Source organism: Stigmatopora argus, chromosome 6 (genome assembly GCF_051989625.1).
Source record: "Stigmatopora argus isolate UIUO_Sarg chromosome 6, RoL_Sarg_1.0, whole genome shotgun sequence".
Lineage (NCBI taxonomy): Eukaryota > Metazoa > Chordata > Actinopteri > Syngnathiformes > Syngnathidae > Stigmatopora > Stigmatopora argus.
Genome location: NC_135392.1, coordinates 11502032 through 11528438, shown reverse-complemented (window position 1 = coordinate 11528438; position 26407 = coordinate 11502032). Strand labels below are relative to the sequence as shown.

At 40.6% G+C, this 26407-nt stretch overlaps 1 protein-coding gene across 2 annotated transcripts in view; it reads right to left on the bottom strand.

Moving 5' to 3' along the window:
- Positions 1-26407, bottom strand: part of asic1b (acid-sensing (proton-gated) ion channel 1b) — a 108996-nt gene extending 82589 nt beyond the window's left edge. For both annotated transcript variants that reach the window (XM_077602463.1, XM_077602464.1), the window contains exons 1-2: positions 25729-26407; positions 14919-15114 (exon numbers count right to left, since the gene is read on the bottom strand). In XM_077602463.1, the coding sequence (XP_077458589.1) occupies positions 14919-15114; positions 25729-26090 (558 nt within the window). In that variant the 5' untranslated portion in view covers positions 26091-26407. The remainder of the gene's footprint in view (positions 1-14918; positions 15115-25728) is intronic.

Below are 26407 nucleotides of genomic sequence, written 5' to 3'. Positions count from 1 at the left end.
TGCTAAACTCAACGGGAAGTCACACAAAATGTAAATGAAGTCTCTATTAATTGACACAAATTAATCTGGAAGAACTGAAGAATAACATGAGAGCTAAAATGATTTAAAAACAACAGGAAAATCTTCCAAAATGTACATGAAGTGACGCCAAAAAAAACAAAATGTATCGGAAGTGACCCCAAATCAACAGGAAGGGATCCATAAGTACCCCAAAATGATACAAATCGAACTCATTGCCTGCCAAAAATAGACATTCAAATTATTTTGACTCAGAGAGACGAATGAACAATGCTACTTGTATTAGAGAGAATATGCAATGAATGATTTTTTTGTATCACAACCTTCCTTTTTCTCTGTCCTTTCCAAACCCTGCTCTGTCCAGCTGCTTTTTTCCTGAATAAACAACACAATAAAAACAGCCACAACACAACCACCCTAAACTCCCAAGTGGCACATTAAAATGTGTTCAGCCTATAAAGACACTCAGATTCCTATTATCTGTGTCTAAGCAGCTGAACATGAAAGAAAATCGTACCGTACGGGGAAATATTTAATAAGGCAGCGAAATTCTTGAAAATGTAGTTATTGTTGCTCCAAAATGAACCCGTGCAACTCAAACAGTAGCAGTACAGTTTAAGAATAAATAAATAACATAAAAACTAGAATTGTGTGGGACAGAAGTGTGCTAGGTTTAACTACTATAAAATGGACTGTAACTTACTGGCTGCCATTGACGGCGCTACAAGTCCAATCCATTTCAAATGGTTTACTCCCAATTAATGTTAATGAAATTAGTGATGCACAAATAATCGGGAGTGTTGGCAGCAGATGTTTGATAACCCAAATAATAATAATTGGTTTCTTTCTCCAGTAGGAAAATTATTTTAAAACTGTTGTTTTTTAATGCTTGCTTTATTATGATTTAATATACCATATTTTTAAGTCATACTTGAGTATAATAATATACTGCTCAACACATGCTCCATTGTTATTCAAAGTTAACTCCAAGGAATTAGGAATTAAAATAAATGTAAGTATATGTGTGATTATAAAAGGGAGCATACATTGCGTGGTAATACAAGTTTTTTTTTGTAATTAATAGATTTATATAATGTCAATTGTCTTTCATAATAAACGTGCTAGCATATCAGCCTCACAAGAGCTTAAAAAACTGCTTTAGACTTCAGCAAATGGCCTTCAAAAACCTCATATCGGTCGACGTCTAGCAGAAAACCGAATTAAGAAAACAGGAGATGAAAATGAGCCCGGACCAAATATGCTCTTCTGCATCTCAATGGGGGGCTCCATGAATATCAAAGGCGGGATCCTGACGGACAAGCAAACAAGAGAGGGGACGAAAGCGCAAGAATCTCTCAAGCAGAAGAGAAAATAAGTGCCGATACGCTTCTTTCTTTTATCTTGCCCAAGAGATCAAGGGCTGAGCGGCTTCTTTATTGTGAAGTAACTGAGAATGGACACATGCAAATACGCGTTTGGTGTATCGCAGATTCCGTTTAAGCAAAAGCACGCATGTTGAACTTGAGTTCAAACTGAATCGGACTGTTTTACATTGAGGGAGGTCATTTTGAGGTCGGAAAAAGCAATCTTTGAAGGGAAATATATGAAGGCATGACTTTTATGTTCTTTGATTATATACATATCGCCACATTAAAAAGATGATACCCCACTTAGACAGGCAATAAGTGATGGGACGGTTTTGCTTTGCCTTGATCCACTCACTCGTCCCTCTTTCAAAGTAAAATCAGCCTCATCGCTCTCAATCTCTTGTAAAAGAACGAACAAAAGTGAACGCAAAAGGCGCCGTCCATTTTCAGAAATGAGCGCGAATTTACTCTCGTCCCGCTCGTCAAGCTAATGAACATTAACGCCGTCTCGCTTATCGCACGGTCTGGCAGGCCGACACAATGGGACGCCATAAAAAGCGGCGGGTTCTCGCACCGGCGCGCTCCTAGATCATATCGGGAGGGCGCCATAGAGAAAAGGCGGTTTATTCTCGGCCCCTACGAAATTATTAGTCCGTGGTCATAACGGAAGTGGAAGGGAGGCGTAATGGCTTTTAGATTTGCGCCTCATCATCGGCTTAAGTGTCGCTGGAAATGATAGTACACGTGTTAAAGAAAGTTGTTCTATCTCCATTTACATATGTATAACATGACTAAATTCCTGGCCATAAATAATCCCCGAAATATGGGCTCAAATACGGGTTTGCGTGGAGTTGGTGGCATGTAAATCTAACCTTGGGAGGGTATTAAATTGTAAATAGGCTCTCATAATGGCCCCATAGTTCATCTTATTTGCAGCAGTGTCGTATTAGCCCAAATGAGGGGCGGAAAAGGAGAAAATTGCCAAAAACACAACTCGTAATTCTACATCTCCATTGGGAGATTATGATTTATACATTATGTATTTTTTGGCTCATTGACTGCTTGGGATGTTGTTAGACGTCCAAGCCAAACTTTCACTCGCCCATCCCAGTCAAAAAGATTTGGCCTTATGGCACCGTCAATAGCACTGAAAGATGAGCGTTCAAAGCATTGCCATATTTCTGACCGCTGTGACCTTTGACCCTTTCTTTCCTCACCACCTACCTACTTGGTTTTGAGTTAAAGAGGCCATTCTGCTCTTAAGTTATCACAAAATTCTCTGACCTTGCATATTTATAGTTAAAAACCTACTTCAGAATTAATCTAATTTCAAATCAAATGACTGGTAATCCCTTTATTCCTTCTTGAGTTATCGTGAACATGCACATACAAACAACTGTATGTAATATAACCAGCCCAGAACACAAGGCCAATCAGTTTTACCCAATTCTTAAAAATCTGAGTGGGTTTTGATCCATTCCCAGAATAAGCGTTTCAAAGCTCATTTAAAGCTTTTATTGCCAATCGTTTGTTCATAAGGACCCTCAAGGCTTTGTGTTTTATCCCACGACAGATAAATGGCTGCTCTCGTAGACTTTGGCAACATAATTAAAATTTCAAAAACAACACGATGAAGAGCAAACTGTAAATTGTCATTATTTTTTTTTCTTCAAAATCCATCATTCGCCACTCATCGTCGATCAAACATCCAACGGAATTTTGGCACCATTCCAGATGGCATGTTAATTAGACATCCTCCAAGCACTCGCCTTGCTTTAACAGCCTTGTTTGGCCAACGCCGGATGAGCCGTTTAATTGTCTATTATGGGTTCTTTGGAGACCTGAGGGGACTCATATTTCCTCCCTCAAGTGTATCGAGCGGGGTGCTATTGATGGACACTTTGGCTGTGAATGGGATGGATCACCTTTACATCATTCTACACTTTGTGGTGCTAGATAATTATGACAACATGGTGTTGGGTAACGCGTTCGGAAGGTTGGGACGTCCGCTTTCATCAAGGAAGTCCAAATTGCCTCAGGCACTGGAATGGAATCTGGCATTTCCCAGCCATCGTACAATGCAAAGCACACATGAGTAACGTCTCACTTCAGAAAGCTTCACTTAATGGTTTGCACCCTAACGTTGTTACAGCATATTTTTGTAAAGAGATCCAACATAAGTATAGAGAAAACACCCTAAAATAAACACAAAAAATAGCTGTTTGAGCATCGTTTACCATCTTTACGACAGGTAATTAACTGTCAATTGTAATACGCTCCAGTTTTGGAAAGGGGGATATTGCCCTACACAGCAATTCACACAGAAGAAGCGAGCAAAAATAGAAAATGAAATCTGCATAGACAGTGGGTAGAAATGTGATATCACTATCTGGAAATTAGACATTATAAAGTATAAACACAGGCTTAGAAATAGATATTTGGTAAATAAAGATCTTCTGCAACAAGCAGCAATGGCAGTTCAGCAACTCTTATAAGCCGCGATTCATTTTCTAAATGCAATGTCACAAACCGCTACTTAAAAGAGGATTGTTTTTCTCTTTTTTTTTTTATTCTCCAATTTCTAGGTCTCACAGTGCTCTTAAGATGTAATTGGCTGCTAACATCAAATTGAAGTGATAGTTCACTGTGTGAAAACCCTAGCACGTAGAATGTTTTGCTAACACTTTTTGGCGTTAAACTGCTTCACTTGGGATTACACTGCGGATCGGTGGAACTTCCCTTCAAACAGTCGGTAAATAAGGCAAAAGAATGTGTTGTTTTTTAGGCTTGTGAGGCTCATTTTACTTGGTTATTCCCCTCAAAAAGCCTCAACCTGAACACAAGTGTGATGGTTTGTATAGGTTACAGCAAAGGAAAATGGAAAACTCCTGAAGCTGGACTTCTACCAATACAACTACGCTCATTATTCGGCTTCAAAAAGATTATGTACAAAAAAGACTTCAAAACGGGACTGACTTTAACGGAAAGTCTAGTCTTCTTTGAATGATAATAATCCCTCACGACATTTGATCATGAAACAACAAAACATTCATTCCATTTTAGATTCCAACTTGTCGCATCCTGTTCCTTTCGAATCTTTTGTCAAAGGTACTTTCATTTACTACTTATAGCCTATGTACATAAAATGGGATTTCACAGTATCAACCCTCGCATTCCAGATGGAATACAGATAAACCAAAAGCATGAGGCTAACACAGAAGTACGACCAATTATACTGCGGGGAAAAAAATGTTGGGAACAAAAGCTGCCAACAGACATGCATGCTTGCTACCAATGCTTGTGCCTCACTGCCTCATTAGGCAGTTGCTTCATTAAGGTCTCGTTCAGCGTAAGAAAATGATGCCTTTCTGTTATCGAACATTTCATCATATGACACTAATGGGCTCGCGGATGCTCTTCAACCCGAGCACTGTAATCAGTAATCATAAAAAGGCAGTGATTGCGGTGCAGGTCCAGACTGTGATGGCGCATAGTAATAGCTGTTTACAAAAGCTCTCCGTGCTGCTTCTAAAGGTGCAAGGTCTTGTTTCATCACGAAAAATAGGGGGAAATAAAATACAACAAAACTACTTCAGTTGGTAGTTAAAGCCATGCTTACTCTCTGGTAATGAAAATGTGCCTGATTTTTAACTAGGGATGTCTCAGATCGGTTTTCAGCGGATTGGAATGGAAGATCGAAAATATTAAGTCTTTGGCTGCCTTTGATGGCGATAGATCTCCAATCCAAATTGATTGGGGGGCTGACAGCGATCGAGCCCCCCCAACCCACAATCAAATTGGATTAGCAGTAAAACATACACACACACACAAATCTATATATCCATATATCAGTCTGAAAGCTAAGAGCTAGGAAGTAAATGGCTAGCTAGAAAATAAGATTCCAACTATAGCTGTATCTTTTTTTTATTCATTGAATTTCCATACCGCCCATCCTCAAAAGGTTTGCAGGGGTTCCTGGAGTCTAACCTGACTGTTTTCAGGCGAAAGGCAGACTATACCCCAGACTGGTCGCCAGTCAGTCATAGGGCACACAGAGAGACAGACAACCACTCACACTGCCACCAAGTGGGAATCGAACCCAGACTGCCTGCACCAAAGTCAGGCAGAAGAACCACTGCAGCATCTGTTGGCTATCTGTGTCTTCCTATATTTTAATGGTAACCTACTGGGTAAAAGCCTCCAAAAGTATAAAACAGTAAATACTTAAAATGTATATATTTTTTTCATTGGTGCATTCAGAATATTTCAATAATAATATCACGCAACAAGTTACTGCAGGTTTGATGACAACCAGCCCCCCCCCCCCCCCCCCCCCATATAAACTTAAAATTTATTTAAAAAAAATAATCAATACAAAGTGAACAGATTTGACTTGGAAATGGTACCGTTATTCTTGACCTTACAAAAACATGATGGAAAAATGTTACGTCGCTGGCAAAAATATTTTCTTCCTTTATCAGCCCGTGGCAAGAGTCAATATAGTAGTGGTACACTGAAAGCTACAGAGCAGATCTGCAGAGAGAGAGGCCATGCTGGCTTGCTTAGCTCGTAAATTGCCACCCAAGGAAACGGCATATATATTTTTTTAGCCTTGGGAAGAAAAAAACTTCGCAGGTCAGCAAATGAAAACATAATTTGCAGCACCTCGGAGTGTTTACTTGGACGCCGGGTCCGCATTTATTTCGAACGCATTTGTATTTTGAGGCACTGGACACACTAGGAATGGCTTGCTGTCAACTTTCACAGTGTACGCATTGATGAATCTTTGATCATGAATTTGATATGAACATATAATTCAAATAAAGGAAGTTTGACGAGGAGGTGTGGAAAATACTTTTGTTCTGTGGTTGAGTGTCTTTGTGAACTTTTGCGCTCATTCAAAAACACGCCATCCAACCAATTGAACTAGGAGATACAGATACCTAATAATTTTGTTTAGTGATGCGTCAGGTGGTGGTGGCAATGGCATTGTGGCTAGCTATAACTATAATGGTCCTTTTTGAAAAGGAAAAATGCCAACTCTAGATTTTATTCCTCAATTCTTTCACTGGAATTTACTTACACCACATAGTGGGTAAAGTTGTGATTATTAAATGTGCTTGTTTGATTCCTATTCATTCAATATGTGTCATACAAAGTCATAGAAATGAATTTGAAGACATTTTCTGTTAGCATATTTTCAGATTTTGTTGTAGAGAAACACAGGGAGGTTTAGCCTCTAGCTGGCAGATGTCAGATGTTTATTGGCAAACTAGCAATGAAGTAGAACTCCCAGCAGCTTTTAAATGGCAACTCCAGGGCTCTTTAGATGGAGAAAAAGCAATAACAAAGGCAATTTTATAGTGAGATCTTGCAGATGGTACAAATGGTTTGTTAATCCCGAGTTTCCTGAAAAAGGATTAATTTGGCACTAAAAAAAATCACATTAGGTAATTGTCATATGCTAGAAATGTATTGTTTTGTCCTACTCTTAAAGTCACCTTCATATGATTCGGCGTTGAATCACTGATAATCATTTCCCACCCAAGAAAACTTTGACTGGAAGGGCTGCCAGCGATCGTTCGATCACGGTTCGAGAACGCGACCAAGTTCCTTGAGAATTTCCTTGTATTTCCCCTTGAAAGAGGAAAAAACCTGAGGTGAAAGGAGAGTGCAAGCACACGTTCAAATGGAGGAAAGCCTCGAAGGAGAAGAGAGAAAATCAAGACAATGGTTGTTAAGACGAAAACCTGGTGTCTCAGCGGGACATCCGGTATTCCCACTCCATTTTTTCTCCGCTGTGACTTTCCCCAGACACCACGCGGCGCCTAAGATGACAGCGCACGCGTCTTTCCCATCTTCTCCGAAAGAAAAACTCTTTGACCCGCCGTCGCCAGTGTCGTTAATAATGCATCCCGCCGCCAAACTGTACCGCGCAGTCGCTCTTGCGGCCATCAATCAGCCACTGTAATTATCGGGAGCAACTTTAAATGCCAGCGCCATTCATCATGTTTTCCACTCATTTTTCTTTAATGAATTTGAAAACGTTAATAAACTAACAGGGAAGAATTAAATTACGTTGGCCATTAAAACAAAGAACCTATCGGATGAAAATAGGAAAAACATTAATACGATCCTGAATGGCGAGGAGATGACTGATTGGATTTGGATACATTTAATAAAGCACTACTGTGTGCTTTTTATAGAGATAGCCATTTCTGTCAGTTGTAAACTTACTAAACAATTTGATTTAAAGGTATTCCTTACAATTTCAATATTGTTGCAGCCACCGGTAGATGTTCATTTGCCCGACTTCGGTCTCGTGGCTCAATTTTGAGTGCGAATGGTCGTCTGTCTCTATGTGTGTCCTACAGCTGACTGGCGACCGGTCAAGGGTGTTGTCTGCCTTTCACTTGTAAGTCGGCTGGGATGAGTACAGTAAAAATTCAGTACAGTCTAGTAAAGTAGTACAGTACAGTAAAAAGTATTCTAAAAATTCGACTTCATTTTCAGGTTCAGATGGCATTTATAAACCATGTCCTTTTGACGCATTTGTGGAAAATTTTGAGGTCAAAGGTCAAAAATAACCACGATACCTTTGACTGAACGAACACCAATTTAACCCTTAAACACTCTTATTTCCTTTCTGAATCATAACATGATGCGTTGTGCTAACCTTAAACACAAACAGCCGAAAACGTCCACTTTGCATTCCACGAGCGTAGCGGCGCCCGCCATCTCCGTCTGTCAATCCCACCCTCTTTTCCCACTTCCTTCTTTTCCCACAGGCAAATCCCGTCGGCGCTAACTTGGAGCAAAACTAGCGAATCCACCACTGGCGCACATTAAGGTTCTTATCTTCAACCCGCCTTGAAAAAGTGCTGTGCGTAAGCAGTCCCCTGGCCTCCAATCTCACAGTGTTTATAATTGATTTTTTTAAGGATAAATTATCTGGCTCAGTCCGTTTCTCCCAAGCACTCGCTCAACCGTAGCAGCTCCACTGCAAATTCATTATTCAAAATCTTTTTGGTAAAAGGAATAGTGTTTTTTGGGGGGAGAAAACTCATGACATACTGCATTTGGCTATGTCCATTTTCTTAAACTGTTGGCTGCCATTGACCGTGCAAGATGTCCAATCCATTTAAGTGGGAGGTCATTTGCTGCCATATTGAGTATTTTGGGAATGACAGTATACTTTTTAGTATTTGAAGAAAATTGAGTAAAATAATACAGATAGCTTGAGAGAGCAAACTGTTATAAAATTGTATCATGTACCTTTGTGCGCCTCAATGCATATTTCAATCAAATAATAAAAAGGAGAACTGTGTATGTAAAAATGTCCCAAATATGGACTTAATCTGGATGTTCACTTGTCTTAGCGCATGAATCATTTCTAAAATCCAAAATCCATTAAACCCAGAATAAGACAGAAAATCTTCCATGGTTGCATTTATTTTCAATTTCAGTACCACACTTTGGTAGCAAATTGAAGTGCACGTATAAACTTGGGTCAATTAGCTCCAGTCACACATTGTGTTCGCTCGCATCCATCGTGTTTCATCGGTTTTGTCATTTATGTAATTTCACTGTTTTCAGGAAACAAATCATCTCATAAATTAACTGCAAATAACGTGGGCCGCGTTGCCTCCGGCCGACACTTTGGTTTAAAACGAGATTGTTTCCAATTTGAGCCCAATTTTCCTGATGAGCAACAAAGGACGTTTGTGTTTTACACTTAGTGATTCTCTCGTCTAACGGGCGCCGTCCGTTTTAAGTTACGGCGGCTGAATAGCTAAATTGCACTCATTGTTGAATTTGTATGAGATGTTTTTGTAACTTCCATTCCCCAAACACAAATATTGAAGGACGGTCAGCTAAAACATGGAAAACAAAGAGCTAAAACCCATCTGAGTTTGTAGTTTGATGATGAAAAGCATCATAAACAAAACCGACAACAAAAAACCTCTCCTCATTTGACTGTGTTTTCTTTAGGCGCGCTCGTTACTCAGCAAACACCCTCATTGATCGCTATCTTCCAGTTGTACAGCACTAGCAAATGTCCGATGGATTCAATTTCAGCATTGCTAATGGGTAAAAAAACATAGGACAAAAGGTGTGCCCGCTCAAAACAGATTATTTGAATTTCTTCCTCAAATGTCATCATGTCTAATGAAGTCTAATCGCCAATACAATTAATTTTCTATTAAACTAAGATGCCAGTTCGGCCAGTGCACAAAACCTCCCGAGAATGAAAAAAGTTAGCCCTGCAAAGCCGAACATTTAATTGCAAGTGGCCAAAAGTCAATAAAGACCGGTTTCAAAACATTTCATTGAACGCATTACAATTTCAAAGTAGGATCCAAAATGAAGCGTTTTAGGTTTTCGTTATTGACCGCCTCTCATTAGCTCCACTTCTCACTCCTGCCGGTGAAGGAAGGAGGGCAAAGGCGGGAGAGGGGCGGTCAGGGAGAATTGGACTCTGGGGGTCAATAGACGGCTGAAACAAAGCCAATAGTTTAAATGGAACGATTATAGTAATTACACAGGGGTCTTACTTGCACCAGACCAGGAGGGGCAGTTGGGAAATGGCGACTAAACAATAGGCCATTATTTCTAAAAGCCAAACAAACATAGCAGAGGGTAAATACACTTTTCCCCGTGGACCTCTTTCAGAAAATATAAAAAATGCAAGGAGGTAAAATCCTTCCACTTTCAAGATCAGGTTTTTACAGTATTAACTGCCAGTCACTGTGAATGACTGGGACGGTTGGCGATGTTTATGCATTGGACCCGTAAACATGAGCACGATGGGAAAAAATACAAGTCTTCCGAGTTAAAATGGATTCACTGTCAATTGCTCTAAGATGCTGAAATTCTGTCTGGTTTTGAACCCTGAGCTAATTGAGAAACTTGTTTAAGTGATTAGCTTCATCTAGTGTTAAAACTGAGAAATAAAACAGAACCTAGCCTGAATTTAAGCTTCTTGTGCGAGCTATAGCCAATGATATTTTATCAAATTTATGTGAGGCCATAAAAACTGGGCAGCGGGCCGCAGTTGACCCACAGACTGTAGTTTGGAAACCAATGCCTTATAACATTACAGCAGGAAATTGCATGCCATTTTGATCTGTTGCTATGCAAGCAGCAGAATTTTCTGCAGGCGATTGGGACAGTGTTTTACGAGCAAATGAAACTAATGGTTCCCCTGCTACATCTTTCACTATTGTGACAAATTTACCCAACTGATCTGGAATAAGTGATGTTGCACATGACAGTACACTGGGATGGATTTATAGCCAAATGGCGTAGAGTGATTGTAAAGAAGAGATTTATCTTGATACTTCCAATAACAACAAAGCTGATCCTTTGTATTAAATAGGCTTCATTTTGTTTGAAGCAGGAACAGAGTAAGGGAGAACAGTACTGTTTATCTCACAAGTTGGTTTTACACAGAATGTGCTTTTGTCTAAAATCAGTAACAAAATGATCTACACTGCCTGACTGTAGAATCCCATGTGATATATTCATTAGATATGAAGCGAACTAAAACCTTTCAAGTTCTAAGAAAACCCAAGTGACATCCAGAAAACATTAAAGGTCGCTTAAATATATGACTGACTATTCTAAGACATTCATTAAAGAGTAAAAATTGTGACAACCAACCACATGTACTGTGACTGCCCGACGGGAACACGAGTGTCCACCGACTATGCCGCTCACTGCACCGCTTTTCATCCAAAGGGTTTGCTGCAGCCTTTAAATCAACTCGTGCTACTCGTCTGGTTCCTCGCGCTTGGGTTGTTTCACTTTTTGGTTCCTTTGCATCATCCTCCGCAGCGACGCTTCAGGCCGGCTATTAATATTAACTCATGGCAATGTTTCCTTTTTACTCAGCTAGAAGAAGATGGTGAAAAAAAATTCCATGTTTTTAGAGTTAAGGAGGCCACGAGACGAGACGTTACGTGAACGTGAGAGAGTCCGTGAAATCAGATATTAATCTGGAGATCTTCTCCAAAAATAATTGGAAGCTGGGAAAATGTCACGGCGCCAGGTAATGTCAAGTATTGCCACAGGTCATGACGCATTGTCATTCTACTCTATAGAGCGGTAGTAAAAGAGTTTGCTTCAACCTAGTGCGGCAAAACAAGTTGACATTGTCAAGAGTTGAGGAAAAAAAACAGCCGCTCAGACTATGGAGCTAGAAAAGTCTTATAATGAACCCACCCACATTTTCCATGCATACAAACTTGACAGGAAACACACACATTTTGAAGGCACACACACAAACATCTGATACAAACCACGCGCACATTGTGAGAAAGGCACCAATACATCCTGAATCATTTAATCAGGATGGATACAAAAATAAAAAACAATGCTCTGAGGATGGATAGATATTGGTCAATGCTATATGGCTACGAAGTTTCAAGACTCGGTTCATGAATAGCAGAAAAGTCGGATTTCAAAGTTAGTTTCCAGAAGAAAAACAGTGACTATGACTAGAGTGGCATCTTGACAGGCCTCTAAAAATGGTACAGTACACCAACATCAAAAGCATGGTGAGGGAGCATCGTGGCATGGACGCGCTTTGTTGCCTCAGGGACTGGCCATCTTGCTTTCATCAATGGAAAAATTCAATTTCTCAGGATATTTTGCATAACTTGAGGCCAAACATAGTTTCGCCTGGTATTCGTTTAAGCAAACTTTTAATTCTAGTGATTTAGTCAACCTAATCAAGCCAAAACTCTGAAGCATTCACATACAGATGCTTATTCCACTATATAGCACCGCCCACCCTATTACATGGCTATGATGTTATTTATACAGCTGACACAGGCTTTCTGCCAAGTCATCATTTACCGATCGAAACTATGAGAGTCTGTCTCTGCTTTGCTTCGATTTGAAACAGTTCATTTCCCATTCTCCCGGCAAAAAGACTGCAGCGAGTTCTTAGCCCGCAGTCTTGTCAGGTCACGTTCTTAGAACGCCGTCCCCTCCTCTCGTAGTGCACACAAACAGCAGGGAGTGGTCCAAGTCACGCTTGAGCATAAACAAGTCAACGCTGCCAACAGTGTTAATCACGGTTTTACTGCTGCCGCGCTCCGGGATGCGCAGGCCGGCGGTTCATTGTAACGCTCAACTTCCTTTTTTATCCTTTTATATTGCACGCTGAATTCTTTCTAAACAGTTAGTATTTTCTGCTCAGCTGATTCATCCCGCTCTATACAATAGTTTAAGGCCAAGCGCAATGAACTGAAGCGTACACGGGCCATAAAAAGATTACTTGTGTCCCGTTTGCATAATATGGGGAAGGCGAGCACTTGTTTAAATTCATGGACTGGAAGATTTTTTTTTTCCACATCCTTTCCCGGGCATGTTTGAAATAACGTCATTTTCGGGCCAATAAGTCACATCTGACTATAAATCGCATTCAACAAATTTGACAAGAAAACCATTTGGTCATATTCAGGCCTCACGAAACCACAGGTTTCCACATTGTATTCTAGAAAATTTTGAGGGCAAAGATTTGCTGTAAAATGCCATGAATTATCTGCACTGGACTATAAATCACACGCTTCAAGAGGGGAAAAGTCTTGTTAAATCCTGAATAAATTTCAGTTAATTAATCTTTGGTGAGATGAAAGTTCCATTCTCGCCCCATTCAGTCAAAAATCCCTCAACTTTGACTGACAGTGACAGATGTCCAATCCATTTGAAGAGTGAGGGTGAAAGTCAAAGAAAAGGAACGTTCATTCGCTGCTACTCTCCCGCTTCAAAGGGATTGGACGCCTACTAGTGATAAACTACAAATCTACAAACACAACTCCAAATGCCAAATCATCTAAAACCGACTCTTCTGCAGTGTATGCTTAAGAGCTTCCAGTGAATTTCTGACGCCGTGCTTGAAATGACAAAAACGTCGCTAGCGTTTGGATCTTCCGACACAGCTGGCACGCAGCTGCACGACACAGATACAGGAATTAGCAGCCCTAACGAGACAAACTTCTCTGGTGCATCACTTGTTATTCACGAATTCCGCTACGACGAACAGCTGTTTAACGTTCCCCCTGTCTGCTTTGACATTGGTATCAACACATCCAGATGTTCCTGTGACACTTCTTTGAGTTTTGATTTGCATATGCATATCTGTTAATGTATGGATGGACTGATTGGGGTTGGACTCCTTATTGTAGCCAACAGCAGGCCTAGACAGATTTAAATGGCAGTATTGTCTGAAATAAAACGAACACCAGAAGACTAAAAATGCCAAGAACAATTACCGGGAGTAAAAAGGTTATTTCAATGTGTGGGAGAACCACAGTATAAGGGGGAAACAGCTTCTTTGAATTAAATGTGCTTTGCTCACGGAAACAAACAAACAAACCTGAGTGTGCGGCTCTGTTGCTGTGCAAATACAACTGCCCACACACGCACATACACACAAAAGTCGACCATATCGCCGGTCACCACCATTACTCTATTAAGTGTCTTTTTCAGCAACCATAAGCAGCTTTCAGGGGAGAGAACAAGCTCTGATGGAAACAGCACCCGTTTCCCCCTACAAATTGCAGCTAGTTAGGTGAACTAATTATCCCGGAACTGGAAATGGTGTATTATTTTCCTTGCTGGCTGCACATTGGGAGTGGTGATTTGGCCTTTTTGCCCCCGATGTTCTAACCTTAATAATGGAAACACTGAACTGCTACAACATGCATTTGCGCAAAGTTATAAACTAGGAATCTTTGGCATGAAGTAGATTTCATACATACAAATGGCTTGTTATTCGTATACAAAAACACAGTACAAATACAAGAACTTTAACACCATTACGGTTAAATTATAAATAGGTTCAGTTTGTAAGAGATATGATAGAATATAGGGAAACAATGTCATGCAATTTAATACCATCTTTTTTGCTTATTCCGATTGGGAATATACGCCATACATATACATATATAAACACTCACGTTGTATGCAAATAAGAGCGGTAAATATCCAATCAGGTGTAATAATACCTCAATCCGATCAGCCAAAGAATCCAAAATACCTGAGATCTCTCCCTCAAAAATTGCTCGATTGAAAACAACTATTATTGGGTCTATTCACAGAAAGTTCCTGCAGTGACCAATTTCCTCAGTGGAATAACAGAACCATGATTCACACTACTGAGTCTAACTGCTTGTTATAAATAGCGGGCTACAGTATAACACAAGTAAGCAAAACACAGAGGCGATTTTCAACCTCTCATTCAACCTTTCATGATAGCATTGCTTAACCTTTAAAAGACCGCCACGTATCACACAAAAGGCAGCTGGCATGCGCATCTGCTCACATTTACGTGACACTCGGCAGGAACAAGAAAATCTAAACTCCCCTTTTTCTTCCAGAGGTGTAATAACTGTTTACAAAATGTCATCTCGTTCACATGCTCCCACTAGCTCCATTAAAAGCTGACCTCGCATGGTACACGGAGACACCAGCGCCAATCCAAACCACAGGAGGCAAAGCGACTATCGTTCATGGATGACTCACCACTTTGAAGTCTTCTTCGCGGCACTCGGTTCCGCGGTAGTAGCAGGACAGCAGCATGTCCTTGATGTCGTGGCCGGTCCGGTCATAGAACTCGCGCATGTTGAATGGTCGAGGCTTGTAATTGTCGAAATCGGCCTTCTCTTTCAGGACGTTCAGAACGTGTTCCTCCACCAGGTGAGGGTCACGGATCTCGTACCTGCACCAGAAAGGCATTCAATATGTGAGGATAAGAATGTAAGGAAAATGAAGGAATGTTATATATGAGAAAGTGTGATGCCTGGATGTGCAAGTCCTCATCGGATCAATGTTTTTAGTGTCCGTCAAAACAGTGCGTCCAATCGTAATTTTAATCCGAATTTATGTCCCCCAACTGACTGAGCCTAGCCAAACTCCGCCTCCAGCCTGTATACGTCGTAACGTACGAGTTAGAATAGAGCTGGAGACAGAGTTTAGCTTGGGTCAGTCAGTTGAGGTTAATGGACATCAATTCCATTTCAACTGGCATGGCTGGTTTTGTGTGATTGACAGGGATAGAAATCCAATCCAATTTCAATCAAACAATGACTGCCAACCCTCCCAGTCAAAACGGATCAGCTGTCAATCAGCGTCAACGACAGCCAATGAGTTAATGAAGGCTTTATATTAAACAATAAGAACCTTTTCAGTATGTGTGGAGTAAGATTAATTTTTCATTCTGACACATGACAGTGTGACGCATGGCTTCATAAAAGAAAGCCTCCTGAAAAGTAAAGCACAGTCTGACGTCGGCTATCAACCTCCGGCACCTGCTCGAAGTCATTCAAATTAACCTCAATTAACTGACGTCACCTCCATTCAGAGGGCAGACAACCGGTCACCGGTGACGGCGACGCCGCCCTCGCCCACCGAGAGACCAGCCAGAACGATTACGAGTGTTAAGATGAAACACTATTAAAATGTAATTAGGAGAAACATTTGTAAGCTGTCGGACCAACTGTGTGAATGACACTGCCAGAGGATTTTCGGGGGAATAAATTGGTATACATATCGCATAATATGCTTGGCAACATGTCTTTTCATTTTTGAATGACTAAAAGACCAAAAGGGAAATATTTATTGTTTTCCCCTTTCTAGAATTTCTTTAGGTATAAATAATCTAACACACTGAATATTTTATTTATTTTTAGAACAATGATTTTTCTTTTTAATTAAATCACAAAATATAACATTGTCAATGTTTTCCTCTTTTTTGTTTAAGAATGTAAATCTCATCTCATCTCATTTTCTCAAACGCTTTATCTTCATCCTGGTCATGGGGGTCCTGGAGCCTATCCCAGCTGACTCCGGGCCAGAGGTGGGGGACACCCTGAATGGGTGGCCAGCTGATTACAGGGCACAAGAAGGACAATCATGCACACTCACCAACATACCTAGGAGCAATTTAGTGTCCAATCAGCCTACCATGCGATTGGCTGGCCAACGATTCAGGGTATCTCCCACCTGGTGGCCATAGTTAAATGGGATATGCTCCAGCAGAACCCCCCCGCCGGCATAATCCTGTACATTTTCACCAAATGATTAACCATGTATTATATCATGTCATTTCAATATTGTTATATAAAACGAACCATATCATGATGTTTTTTTGTTCCTTTTCCATATGGCACAGCACTAGATCACACTTGTCAGATGCTGGCAACAACCCATGAAATGGCAGGTCAAAGCAAAACGGGCCCATTACTTCATCTCCACGCATAACCCCAAGCTCGTGGGGCAACTTTGGCCCCCCCGGAGGTGGCCAAACATCATTACAGTTTCTCGGAGAAATACGACCCGGGGCCCCTTTATGGGGTTATCTTTTAGTTAAATGAATTGCATCCTGAGCCTCTGCTTTAGAAGCAACACCGAGCTGCCAGGAGAGCACTTAAGCTGCCACGTTTAGAAAGGCACCAGTGAGGAGACTTGAAAGTACACACGGCCTCAATAATACATCTGAACTTTTTAATATTGCCCTTCCGCCGCTCCCTAAAGAAAACTCTGAGGTGGGAGACCCTCAATTGGATTATTGGGGGCGAGCACTTTAATTTCTTTCTGGGGATGGAAGGGGGATGGAAGGGGGATGAAAGCCGATCTGCATGGTTCGGCCGGCCTTTTTCAGGAAGAGCTCATAAAATTCTGCACGCGAGTGGCCTCATATTCAATACGCGTGTCGCTGCAAGGAGGTTCCATCAAGGATCTTGCGTGCGAAAATGAAATCTTTATGAAGGTAATGATCCAATTAGTCATGATTGATTTAGTAAATCAGATGCTTGTAACGTGCCCCGGGTGACTTGTAATATTAATTTCTGTTGGAGGAGTTTGGGAATGACTGAGAATTTCACACATTGTTGAGCAATGACAAGAGAACCAGGGGCAAAATTCTGCAAAAATAATAGAGCGCTTTGATGTAGAAAGTAGGGCAAAACTGTGTACTCTGCCAATATCAGCCCTTGCTAAATTAACAATAATAAACATTTTGAAAACATATATTGATTTACCAACTAACACAAAAAGAAATGACAAAGATACTTTTAAAAACTGAAAAAGGATCAAAAGCTTGATGATAAATGGCATATTTTGCTATTTTTTGCCTTTATATGTTATTATAGAGTTCCAAAGAAGTCTAACATGAATATGAATATATATATATTTTTTTAAAAGTAAATAGCTGCTGAATTTGTGCTATTTTTATTCATACCAAATATTAACATATAACAGAATAATTCAATTGTGATGACATAGAAAAAACATTTAACGTGATAAAATAGCATATAGTTAGTTGAATGGCACAAAATAATAAAAATCTATTAAAGGAACATTATTAAAAATGAAAAGATTGGCCAAACTTTTGCAAAAAAAATCTCGTAAAGAAATGGCAGACACTGTCTTTTTCTACACAATAACATTACAAAATACTAATTCAAACAAATTTACATCAGTTTTAGTGTGCCCAATACTAGCCTCACATGAACCTAAAAAAAATCCATATTATCCGACTTATTTTTAACCTTTAAACAACTATTTTCCTCACTTTCAACACAATAAAAGGAAAAAAGGACAGTTTCTCCAACAACACTATGATTCATTCAAATGATAAAACACAATCAAATACATACCTGTCAACCTCTGCCGATAACTGCCCTTATAAATGATTATGATTCCCCTTACAAATCCCCAAAAAACCTTACAAACACCGTACGACTCGTACGGTGTTTGTAAGGTTTTTTGGGGATTTGTAAGGGGAATCATAATCATTTATAAGGGCAGTTATCGGCAGAGGTTGACAGGTATGCAAATATTATTCATCCCCGCCCAGCCTCGAAAACTGCATCACTCGCTTTCCCAATGTTGCTGTCCTTTTTTGGCAGCAAACGCCACCATTAGCGCTAATTATTCCGCAGTGACCTTGTTTTGTCAATTATGATCATCATTAACTTTGCGGCTTCATCTAAATAAAAAACTGAACAATTGACTCGTTGAGCGCCGCAAAGCGTGAAGGGAACGCGCAAACCCAAAATGAGGGACCCCATCGATTTTCATTCTAGGACAGAGTGAACTAATTCATCTTAAAGGGACAGACAACACCTCTTAAAATTGACCTTCATGCACAAGGTGGAAGAGTGTTAATTTTGAAAGGGGCGTGTTTGTGGTCAATGAACAGTAATTGAACAATGGCAGACACAGAGTTAACAATGTAACAAGGAAGACCAGGCAAAATTGGGGTAATTGCATTTGATTGGCTAAAATAGTACTGGAATTGACCAAATTTCCTAAAAATTCTAAGGATGTTGAAGTGCAGCATTTTAACTTTGTATGCAGGGACGACAGAATTTAGGGGTGTGTTAATAAAAATAATCACAATACGAGATCTGGTTTAGAGTCATAAGGGGGCCCCTCTAGCCGTGTGTCTGTAGGGGCCCACACATTAAGATTTGGGGGCCTGCAATTAAAAAATAAACAAAACCCCCACCTCCAGCTATGCCACTCCTTGTATATTAAGGAGAGAATAATTTTAGCTAGCTAGGGTAAGCCATTTATTTTCACCGATAAGGAAAGGACATGAATTACTTCCAGTTGTTGGCTATTTGCTGTCCATCCATGCCGAATAGGAAATTACCATTCAGATTAGCGTGACACTGCCAAAAACAATGCAATCGGCTGTTACAGTATCTGATTGCATTCATCTGTAAAGTGTAGGCATGGCCCAGCGTTCACCCGCTCGTACGTTGCACGTTATCGGGAGGCGTACGAACGTCACGGTTTGATCGAAAAACCTTGAAAAATGAGCTTGGAACATACGGATCCAATTTGAGCCCTTATCTCTGGCAGTTTTTTTTCTTCCTTCAGCAAGCAGGTCGGGAAGCCACATACGAGCACATACGCAGTGAGCGGACGTCTCCCCGGGGGCCAAAAGGAGCGGCAAGTAATGGTAGTGTTGGCAGCAGAATGCGTGATGACAGTGTTAATCAGTGGCTACGCACTGTAGCTTAACAAACAGCTCTAATTACACGCGGATAAAGACGTGTTCATCATGCGGCTTACGAGGCACACGATAATTGCCGCGGCGTGTTGTGGCCCCTCCCTCCGCCTCGTGTGGCAGTGGCAAAATGTAGCATTTGCAAGAGACCGGGGCTTGTGTTTTCCCTTTGGCATTTTTCATTGGATTCGCAGTTTCATATGCCAGGCGCAGCTTCGAGGAAATCTGCATTGATAAGTGAATAACTTATGAATTTCTGCAGTTACCGTTCATGGGTGTGAAGTATTATGCGGCAGACGGGAACATACCCTGGGAGGGAATTCTTAGGTTGAGTTAATGTAATAATTAAAAGAGGAGAAGTTAAGCCTATTGCTGCTTCATCTGTGTCTTCTTAACAGATTCAATTTAGCGTGCTTCAAATAGTGTGTTTTGCCCCTCCCAAAAAAATAGATATCCTATCATATTGTCATAAATTATTTACCGTATTTTCTCGCATATTAGCCGCCTCCGCGTATAAGCCATACCCTTGAAATTCCCTTAAAATCGTTGAATTTTACAATTTCTCTCGTATAAAACGGCCCCTGATTCACAATTTTCACCTCCATATTCATGTTTTAATAGGGAGTACAAGTGTGTTACATTGAAGAGAAAAATCATTGCACGTGGCATTTCTGAGATAGTGTATGAATCTAATGGATTGTACATTCCGAAAGGGCGTTGCCTGCACGTAGACAAATTTAAAAAGGAAGTCACGTGAGCAGTACAACCAGGAAATGTGTCCGTAGCAGTCTAGTTTGTCATCACTAGGTAAGATGGTGGGGCCCTGAGTGAGGAATGGCAGGCACAAGTGCGATTTTTTTCACGTTTTATGCAAGATACGGTTTATTTTTTCCCTGAATTTCATTCATAGACGTCCAAAAATTTGCTTAGCGTTTTATTTGTTTATCTTTTCTCTATTTTGAAATAAATGACCGTATCAGCTGCTTTGTCTTCTTGTCACATTGCAGTTTCTAGCATTTCAAGTCTAATTTGTGCGCATATAAGCCGTACCTTTGATTCAATCATCTTTTTTTAGCGACAAATACGGCATATATGCGAGAAAATATGGTAGATGCATCACATGGCAGTACATTAATAATAATTCCTATAGATGATATTGTGCTGAGATTTTTTTAAAATCTGACATTGTAAGTAATTACTAATTACTTGAGTGTTTTTTTCACCAAATACTTGTATGTACTTGACCACAAATTTTTGGATGACTACTTTTATGTTTGATTAATATTATTGTGCAGTAGCGCTACTCTTGCTCAACTAAAATATTTGGCTACTCGACCTAGCAATTTATTTTAGTAAACGTTAGCTCTGAGAAAAATCCTTTCTCAGAAAATGAGCATCCTACATTCTGCCTACTGAGCACTGAAGTAGTGAAAAAGGCTGTCGAAACACAGATTAATGTTTACGGTGCAAAAGCGGTCTAATAAAACTGCTGTTTGTTCTGTGTATGAAATACATTGCGATAAAACAATTTTTGTTGTTACTGTAAAGGTAGACAATAATACGTCTGAAAGAAGAACGCTGAATTTATGTTATACGTGGGCGTAAGATAGGAGTCGCACTCCTTGGCCCTCCGCACTGCCGGCATGGATCAATAAGCTAAAAATACACCATTGGCATCAGATACTGTTTATGTTGCGTTGTTATGCCTTGTACAGTTGTGAAGAAGGACTGTCATTTCGCCAAAGTGATGGAGAAATTAGGACATGAAAAGTTGGCGGTAGTGAGCCTCGAGTTTGTCATGTCTGGCCAAAGTTTAAATGATCAAAGCGCAGCGGACTTCAAAAAAGAGAAGAATGAACTGAAGGGATGTGGACGAGAGAAGGAAGCAAACGTCAGCAGGGGATTTAAAAAAAAACCCAGTAATGAGATGTGGAGGCAAAAGAAATGCTCCGACAGCGTTTTCCCGCATGGCTTTTCACGATGTACAGCATACAGATCCCGTCCGTTCATCTTTTGTTACCGTTCCAGCTGTGACAGCTGCCTAAACTATCGGAATTAGAATGATTTGATGTTTTCTTGTAAAAAGAGCTGGAAAACAATCTATCGAGAGCACAATTGAAGTGAAAGTTCCCAAGGTGAGAATGTATTCATTCATTTTTTTTTTTCTATTCATTCAATCATTCATTTTCTGAACCGCATTATCCACACTAGGGTCACGGAGGGTGCTGGAGCCTATCCCAGCTGACTTCGGGCCAGAGGCAGGAGACTCCCTGGATTGGTGGCCAGCCAATCGCAGGGCAGAAGGAGACAAACAACCATTCACGCTCACACTCATACCTAAGGGCAATTTAGAGTGTCCAATCAGCCTACCGTGCATGTCTTTGGAATGTGAGAAGAACCCGGAGTACCCGGAGAACATGCAAACTCCACATAGGTGGACCGACCTGGATTCGAACCCAGGACCCCAGAGCTGTGAGGCCGACGTGCTAACCACTCAATCCGCTGGGCTGCTACCCTGATCTTTAAATTTGACAACTTGTCTCCATTTTGTTTCAACACACCACTTATTGATGGCTTTAATTATTTATTTTTAATTTCAGATACTGTTTTTCAATGTTTAGGGAGTCTGTATAAGGTTGCTCGAGCACATCTTCACGACAAGTTCCCTGAAATCAAAGTTTCTGTGGTGAGAGTTTATTCAGATTTTCTCTTAAATATTTAACAAAATGTTACTCTCTCTTCCACCACTGACAAATACAAATACTACTACAATTTTCTCCCCATTGCTTTTTCATACTGCTTGAACAATCTCTTTAAAATTGGACATCTTGTCACGTCTCTATCTTGTTTCAACACACCACTTATCACTATCTTGTATTGCTTTCGTTTTTTTTTTGCTCGGCAAAATGAAAAAGGGTGACGGTCGCTTTTGTTGTGGATGAAAGGTTCGCCCCGAGACGAAAGTGAGCCTTAAAAGGTTTTGCGTGTTTGAGCCATGTTGTTCTGGTATCCTCTGAGTGGGCCGGCAGCAAGCGAGACAGGTGTCAAAACATTGCTTTGCACTCACGGTGCGACTCATGCGACTTAACTGACATCACCTTCCTGCCTTCCTTGACTGCAAAACAAACACGAGATCTATAAACTATGAAAAATGGATACGGCAACGAGCAAAAGACACCCTAGGAAATAATCGTGTCATGTAAATGTTAACATTAAAAAGCGTGTTTGTGCAGTATGTCTGAGTCGATTCGATTTACTCCCCCATTGGGCCCGACCTTTTCCTGAACAGCACGTTATTGAGCGGATCTGGCTAAATGTGGGGGCTCTTAGGTAATAATTATTGCGATTTCCTTTGCATTTTCTGTCATTTTTTTTCACGAGGAAACCCGAAAGGCATCTCTAGAGTTGTACAGTTTGGTGCTGATCCAAATAAAAAGGGTTGTCTTTTGCAGAGCTCTGCACTTTGTAATGCTCTTCCGGAAAACGTGCTACTCGCCTATTTTTTTTTTTCACGCTGGAGGCCTTGTTTCAATCTGATGGGACCTTTGGCAATAGCTACACAGGCATCCCATCCCCTATGTTGGAATTCTTTTGAAAACGAAGCAACGTCTTAAATAGTCTTTATGTGCCCTGAGATAACCTTTGTTGTGATTTGGGTGCTTTCAAAATAAATTCCCACAGATGGGCTCCCCTCGAGGTAAAACCTTAGTGTCTGGCTCAGATTTGATTTGATCTGCTCGGCACTAGACAAATGGCTGGAGGTGAGGCAGGAGGAAGAAGGGGATGATAAACGGGAAGAAGCTATGCACGCATGATCGTGGCGAGTTTTTGAGCTCCATTATGTGCTCGCATAAATGACAGTGAGTTTAATGTGTTTGTGTGTACAGTCAAATATTTGAGTTATGCATGGACACAGATGTTTCCATTAAAATGAAATGTGAATTGAAGGGACAGACATGTATACATTATGCATGATAATAGCTGAAACTATGTTTTTATGTTAATTGTGCAAACAAGTACACATTACGTGCCTCAGAATGGCTTGTTTGAGTAAGTTATGAGTGCAATATACGCAAACCGCGACCCTTGTGAGGATAAGCAGTTCAGCAAATGAATAAATGAATATATGCAATGTACAGTGGTTAAAATGTACAAAAGTTTAAGTTTCATGTTTAATTTTAGAAGTTTTGCTTCTGTATTTAGCTAAATAAAGCGACAAAAATTCTTCGGGTTCAGGTTAAGAGACGATGACCTATTGCGTGTTTCTTTTTAAATCTTAAACCTTTCTGCACTGACATTTTTTGTAAAAGGACTTGGTTGGTGATCTGAATTGCCAAATCTAGAAGGGAACCTCGTCCTGTTCAATCATTGAATTTGTCATCTTAACATTTCGAATAGATTGAGGTCAAATTTCAAATTTGTCACATGAAAACATCAAACTTGTCACAGGACAACATCAAACTTGTCAGAGTAAGACAAATTTGTCATTTCATAACAAAACTCCAGTCTGGCAGCAGTATGATTCCACGCTATTCATATGCATGAATAAAAATAAAAAGATGGCAAATGTACAGATTTTAAAAGGTAACAAATTGGTAAAACTTGTCTACTATGAATATTACACATGTCAAAAAGGGTACACTCATTTATGTTGAAGACACAAAGCACATTCTTTAAAATCCTTTCACCAACATCAATAGAGCTATATTGAATAAAAACATTAACAAAACAAACTGCTGGATACCCAATGCATTTAAAACGGGTAACCCACATGCAGAAAATCTAGTCTAATTTGTGCAACTTCTCCTTACTGGATGCCTATGAAAGATGAGTAGTAATCTCCCTGTGATGTCGGGGCCGTTATTTGTGACTACTCCTCGCCAAATTTGATCTATTCTAAAGTCTAAATCTATTAAAAATGACAATTCCAGGCGCGCGTGGTAAACGCCAACATCACTCGAGCCACCCACTCGGTAAATGTGACGTGAGACGGAACGATAGCCAATCATTCGGTGACCTGAAGCTCGCCATGTTGTCAGATTTCACAAATGGAAGAGCAACTAATTGCGTTTACTGGCTGGCAATGCGACACAAACATCAAAACAGGGTAAAAATAACAAGCACAGACTTTTTAACTGTGAAATAAATGAACCCCAGAAATAGGTCTTATATTAATATTATAATATGACAAAGCAAAAAGCTACATTTAATGTCGTGTCTGCTGTTTGATTTCCCTCTTGTTTAGTTTCTGTCTTGTCTGATTAGGTTATTATTTTCACCTGTCAGTCTTTGGCCTTCTCTTGTGTCACTCGTTTCCAGCGCAGGTGTGCCTTGTCAATCTCTGTTGGCTCATGGTGCTTTCACGTTGCATATTCTTAGAAGTTGAATATACTTTTTTTTCCTACATTTTTTGGGCAAATAAACATGTTTTAGACTTACCTTTGGGTCTTATTTGTAATACATTCTCATTATACTTCTTGTTTACGTTTTATTTACCTTTTTAACTAAAAAAAAACTGTGTTTTTGCCTATTTATGATACTATACCATAGATACCAACTCATTGGCTGCCATTGACTGCAATAGATGTCCATGCAGATCATGTTTCAATACCCCTGAGGTGGATAGGTGTCCAATGTATTTATTCTGAGATATTAGGCATTTAATGATAATGTTTCCGTGCCAACTCAAATGAAATGAATTGGATGTCTATCACTGTCAATGGCAGCCAATGAGTTAATTGATATGACAACCAAAACATAGGTGCTATTTCTTAGCCAATCGATGGCGTTTTGAGAGTGTTAGCATTAAGCAACTGGACTTATTTTATTTAGTGTGTTGTCTCCTTATATTTAGTTTAATAAGCTTTTGTTTTATTATTCGACACTAAAGGCATGTTAAGTCGCTCCTTTTGTTGTTGTTTTTGTTCATTATTCGTGGATCACAAGGAAATATGTTAGGTCCATTCCAAGGATCCACAGAGTCCAATTTTTAGTTTTATAGTTTTTGTCTCAAGGCTTTCATTACATTAAAAAAATATTGTAGGTTCCAAGTTAACCAGTAGAGGGCACAAAAATTTGGGGTTTTGTTGTTAATATTTCTGGGATGATGATGATATGTTTAAGGAGCGAGTCGTGTGGTCGTAGTTCATTTTGAACTTGTTGGACACTTTTGCTTGCTGCCACCATCAAAAAACGCAAATCACTCATTTGGACTCATAAATCGAAGCGGTAAAAGACTTATGTGTTGATTAACGCACTACCACACGTAAAAAGAGGAGGAAATGTGATTGAAATCCAAATCCGTGGGTCACCCACCTTCCATTGAGCAAGGCCAACAGCTCGCCCGCATGGTACAAGTCGTTGCGGGTCACCCGAGTGAAGCGGAAGGCGTTTAGGTTGCAGAAGGTGACCGCCGGGAACTCCATGAGCGGCGCTGCCACCTCGTCCAGCTTGGTGATGTGCGGGTACTGGAAGTACAAGTGCACTCGGTCCACGCACACCAGAGCCAGAACGCCCACAGAGCCCAGAAAGAAGAGGATCCACAGGCTGCGCTTGATGCACATGCGCTCGTAGGTGAACATGTGCGAGACGCCGTGCAGCGTGGAGCGGCTGGCGAACACCTCGATGGGGGGCGGTCGAGCCAAGTCCAAGTCCTCGGCGTCCGCTTTCAGATCCATGGTGGAAGGGAATCCGAGGGAGAATTAAGACGACTGGCTCGTTGGGGGAAAGAGAGAGAGGATTCGTTAAAGACGGAACTGGGTGGGCTGGTGGAAGTTCACGCCCTGATCACAAGCCTCCACGCTCGGGGAGAAAAAGTGGCGAGCCGACCCGCTGGGGCTCACGCATCCGTACTTGTCCAAGTTCCCTTCAAAAGCGAAAATAGGCGGTGTCGCCTCGTGCCGATTCTCAAGAGTAATCCCGAGGTTTTTGTGGAAACAGCTGCATCATGACGAGCTGTCACACACAGCTTTGTGGCATCCTTCTTCTCCCTCCT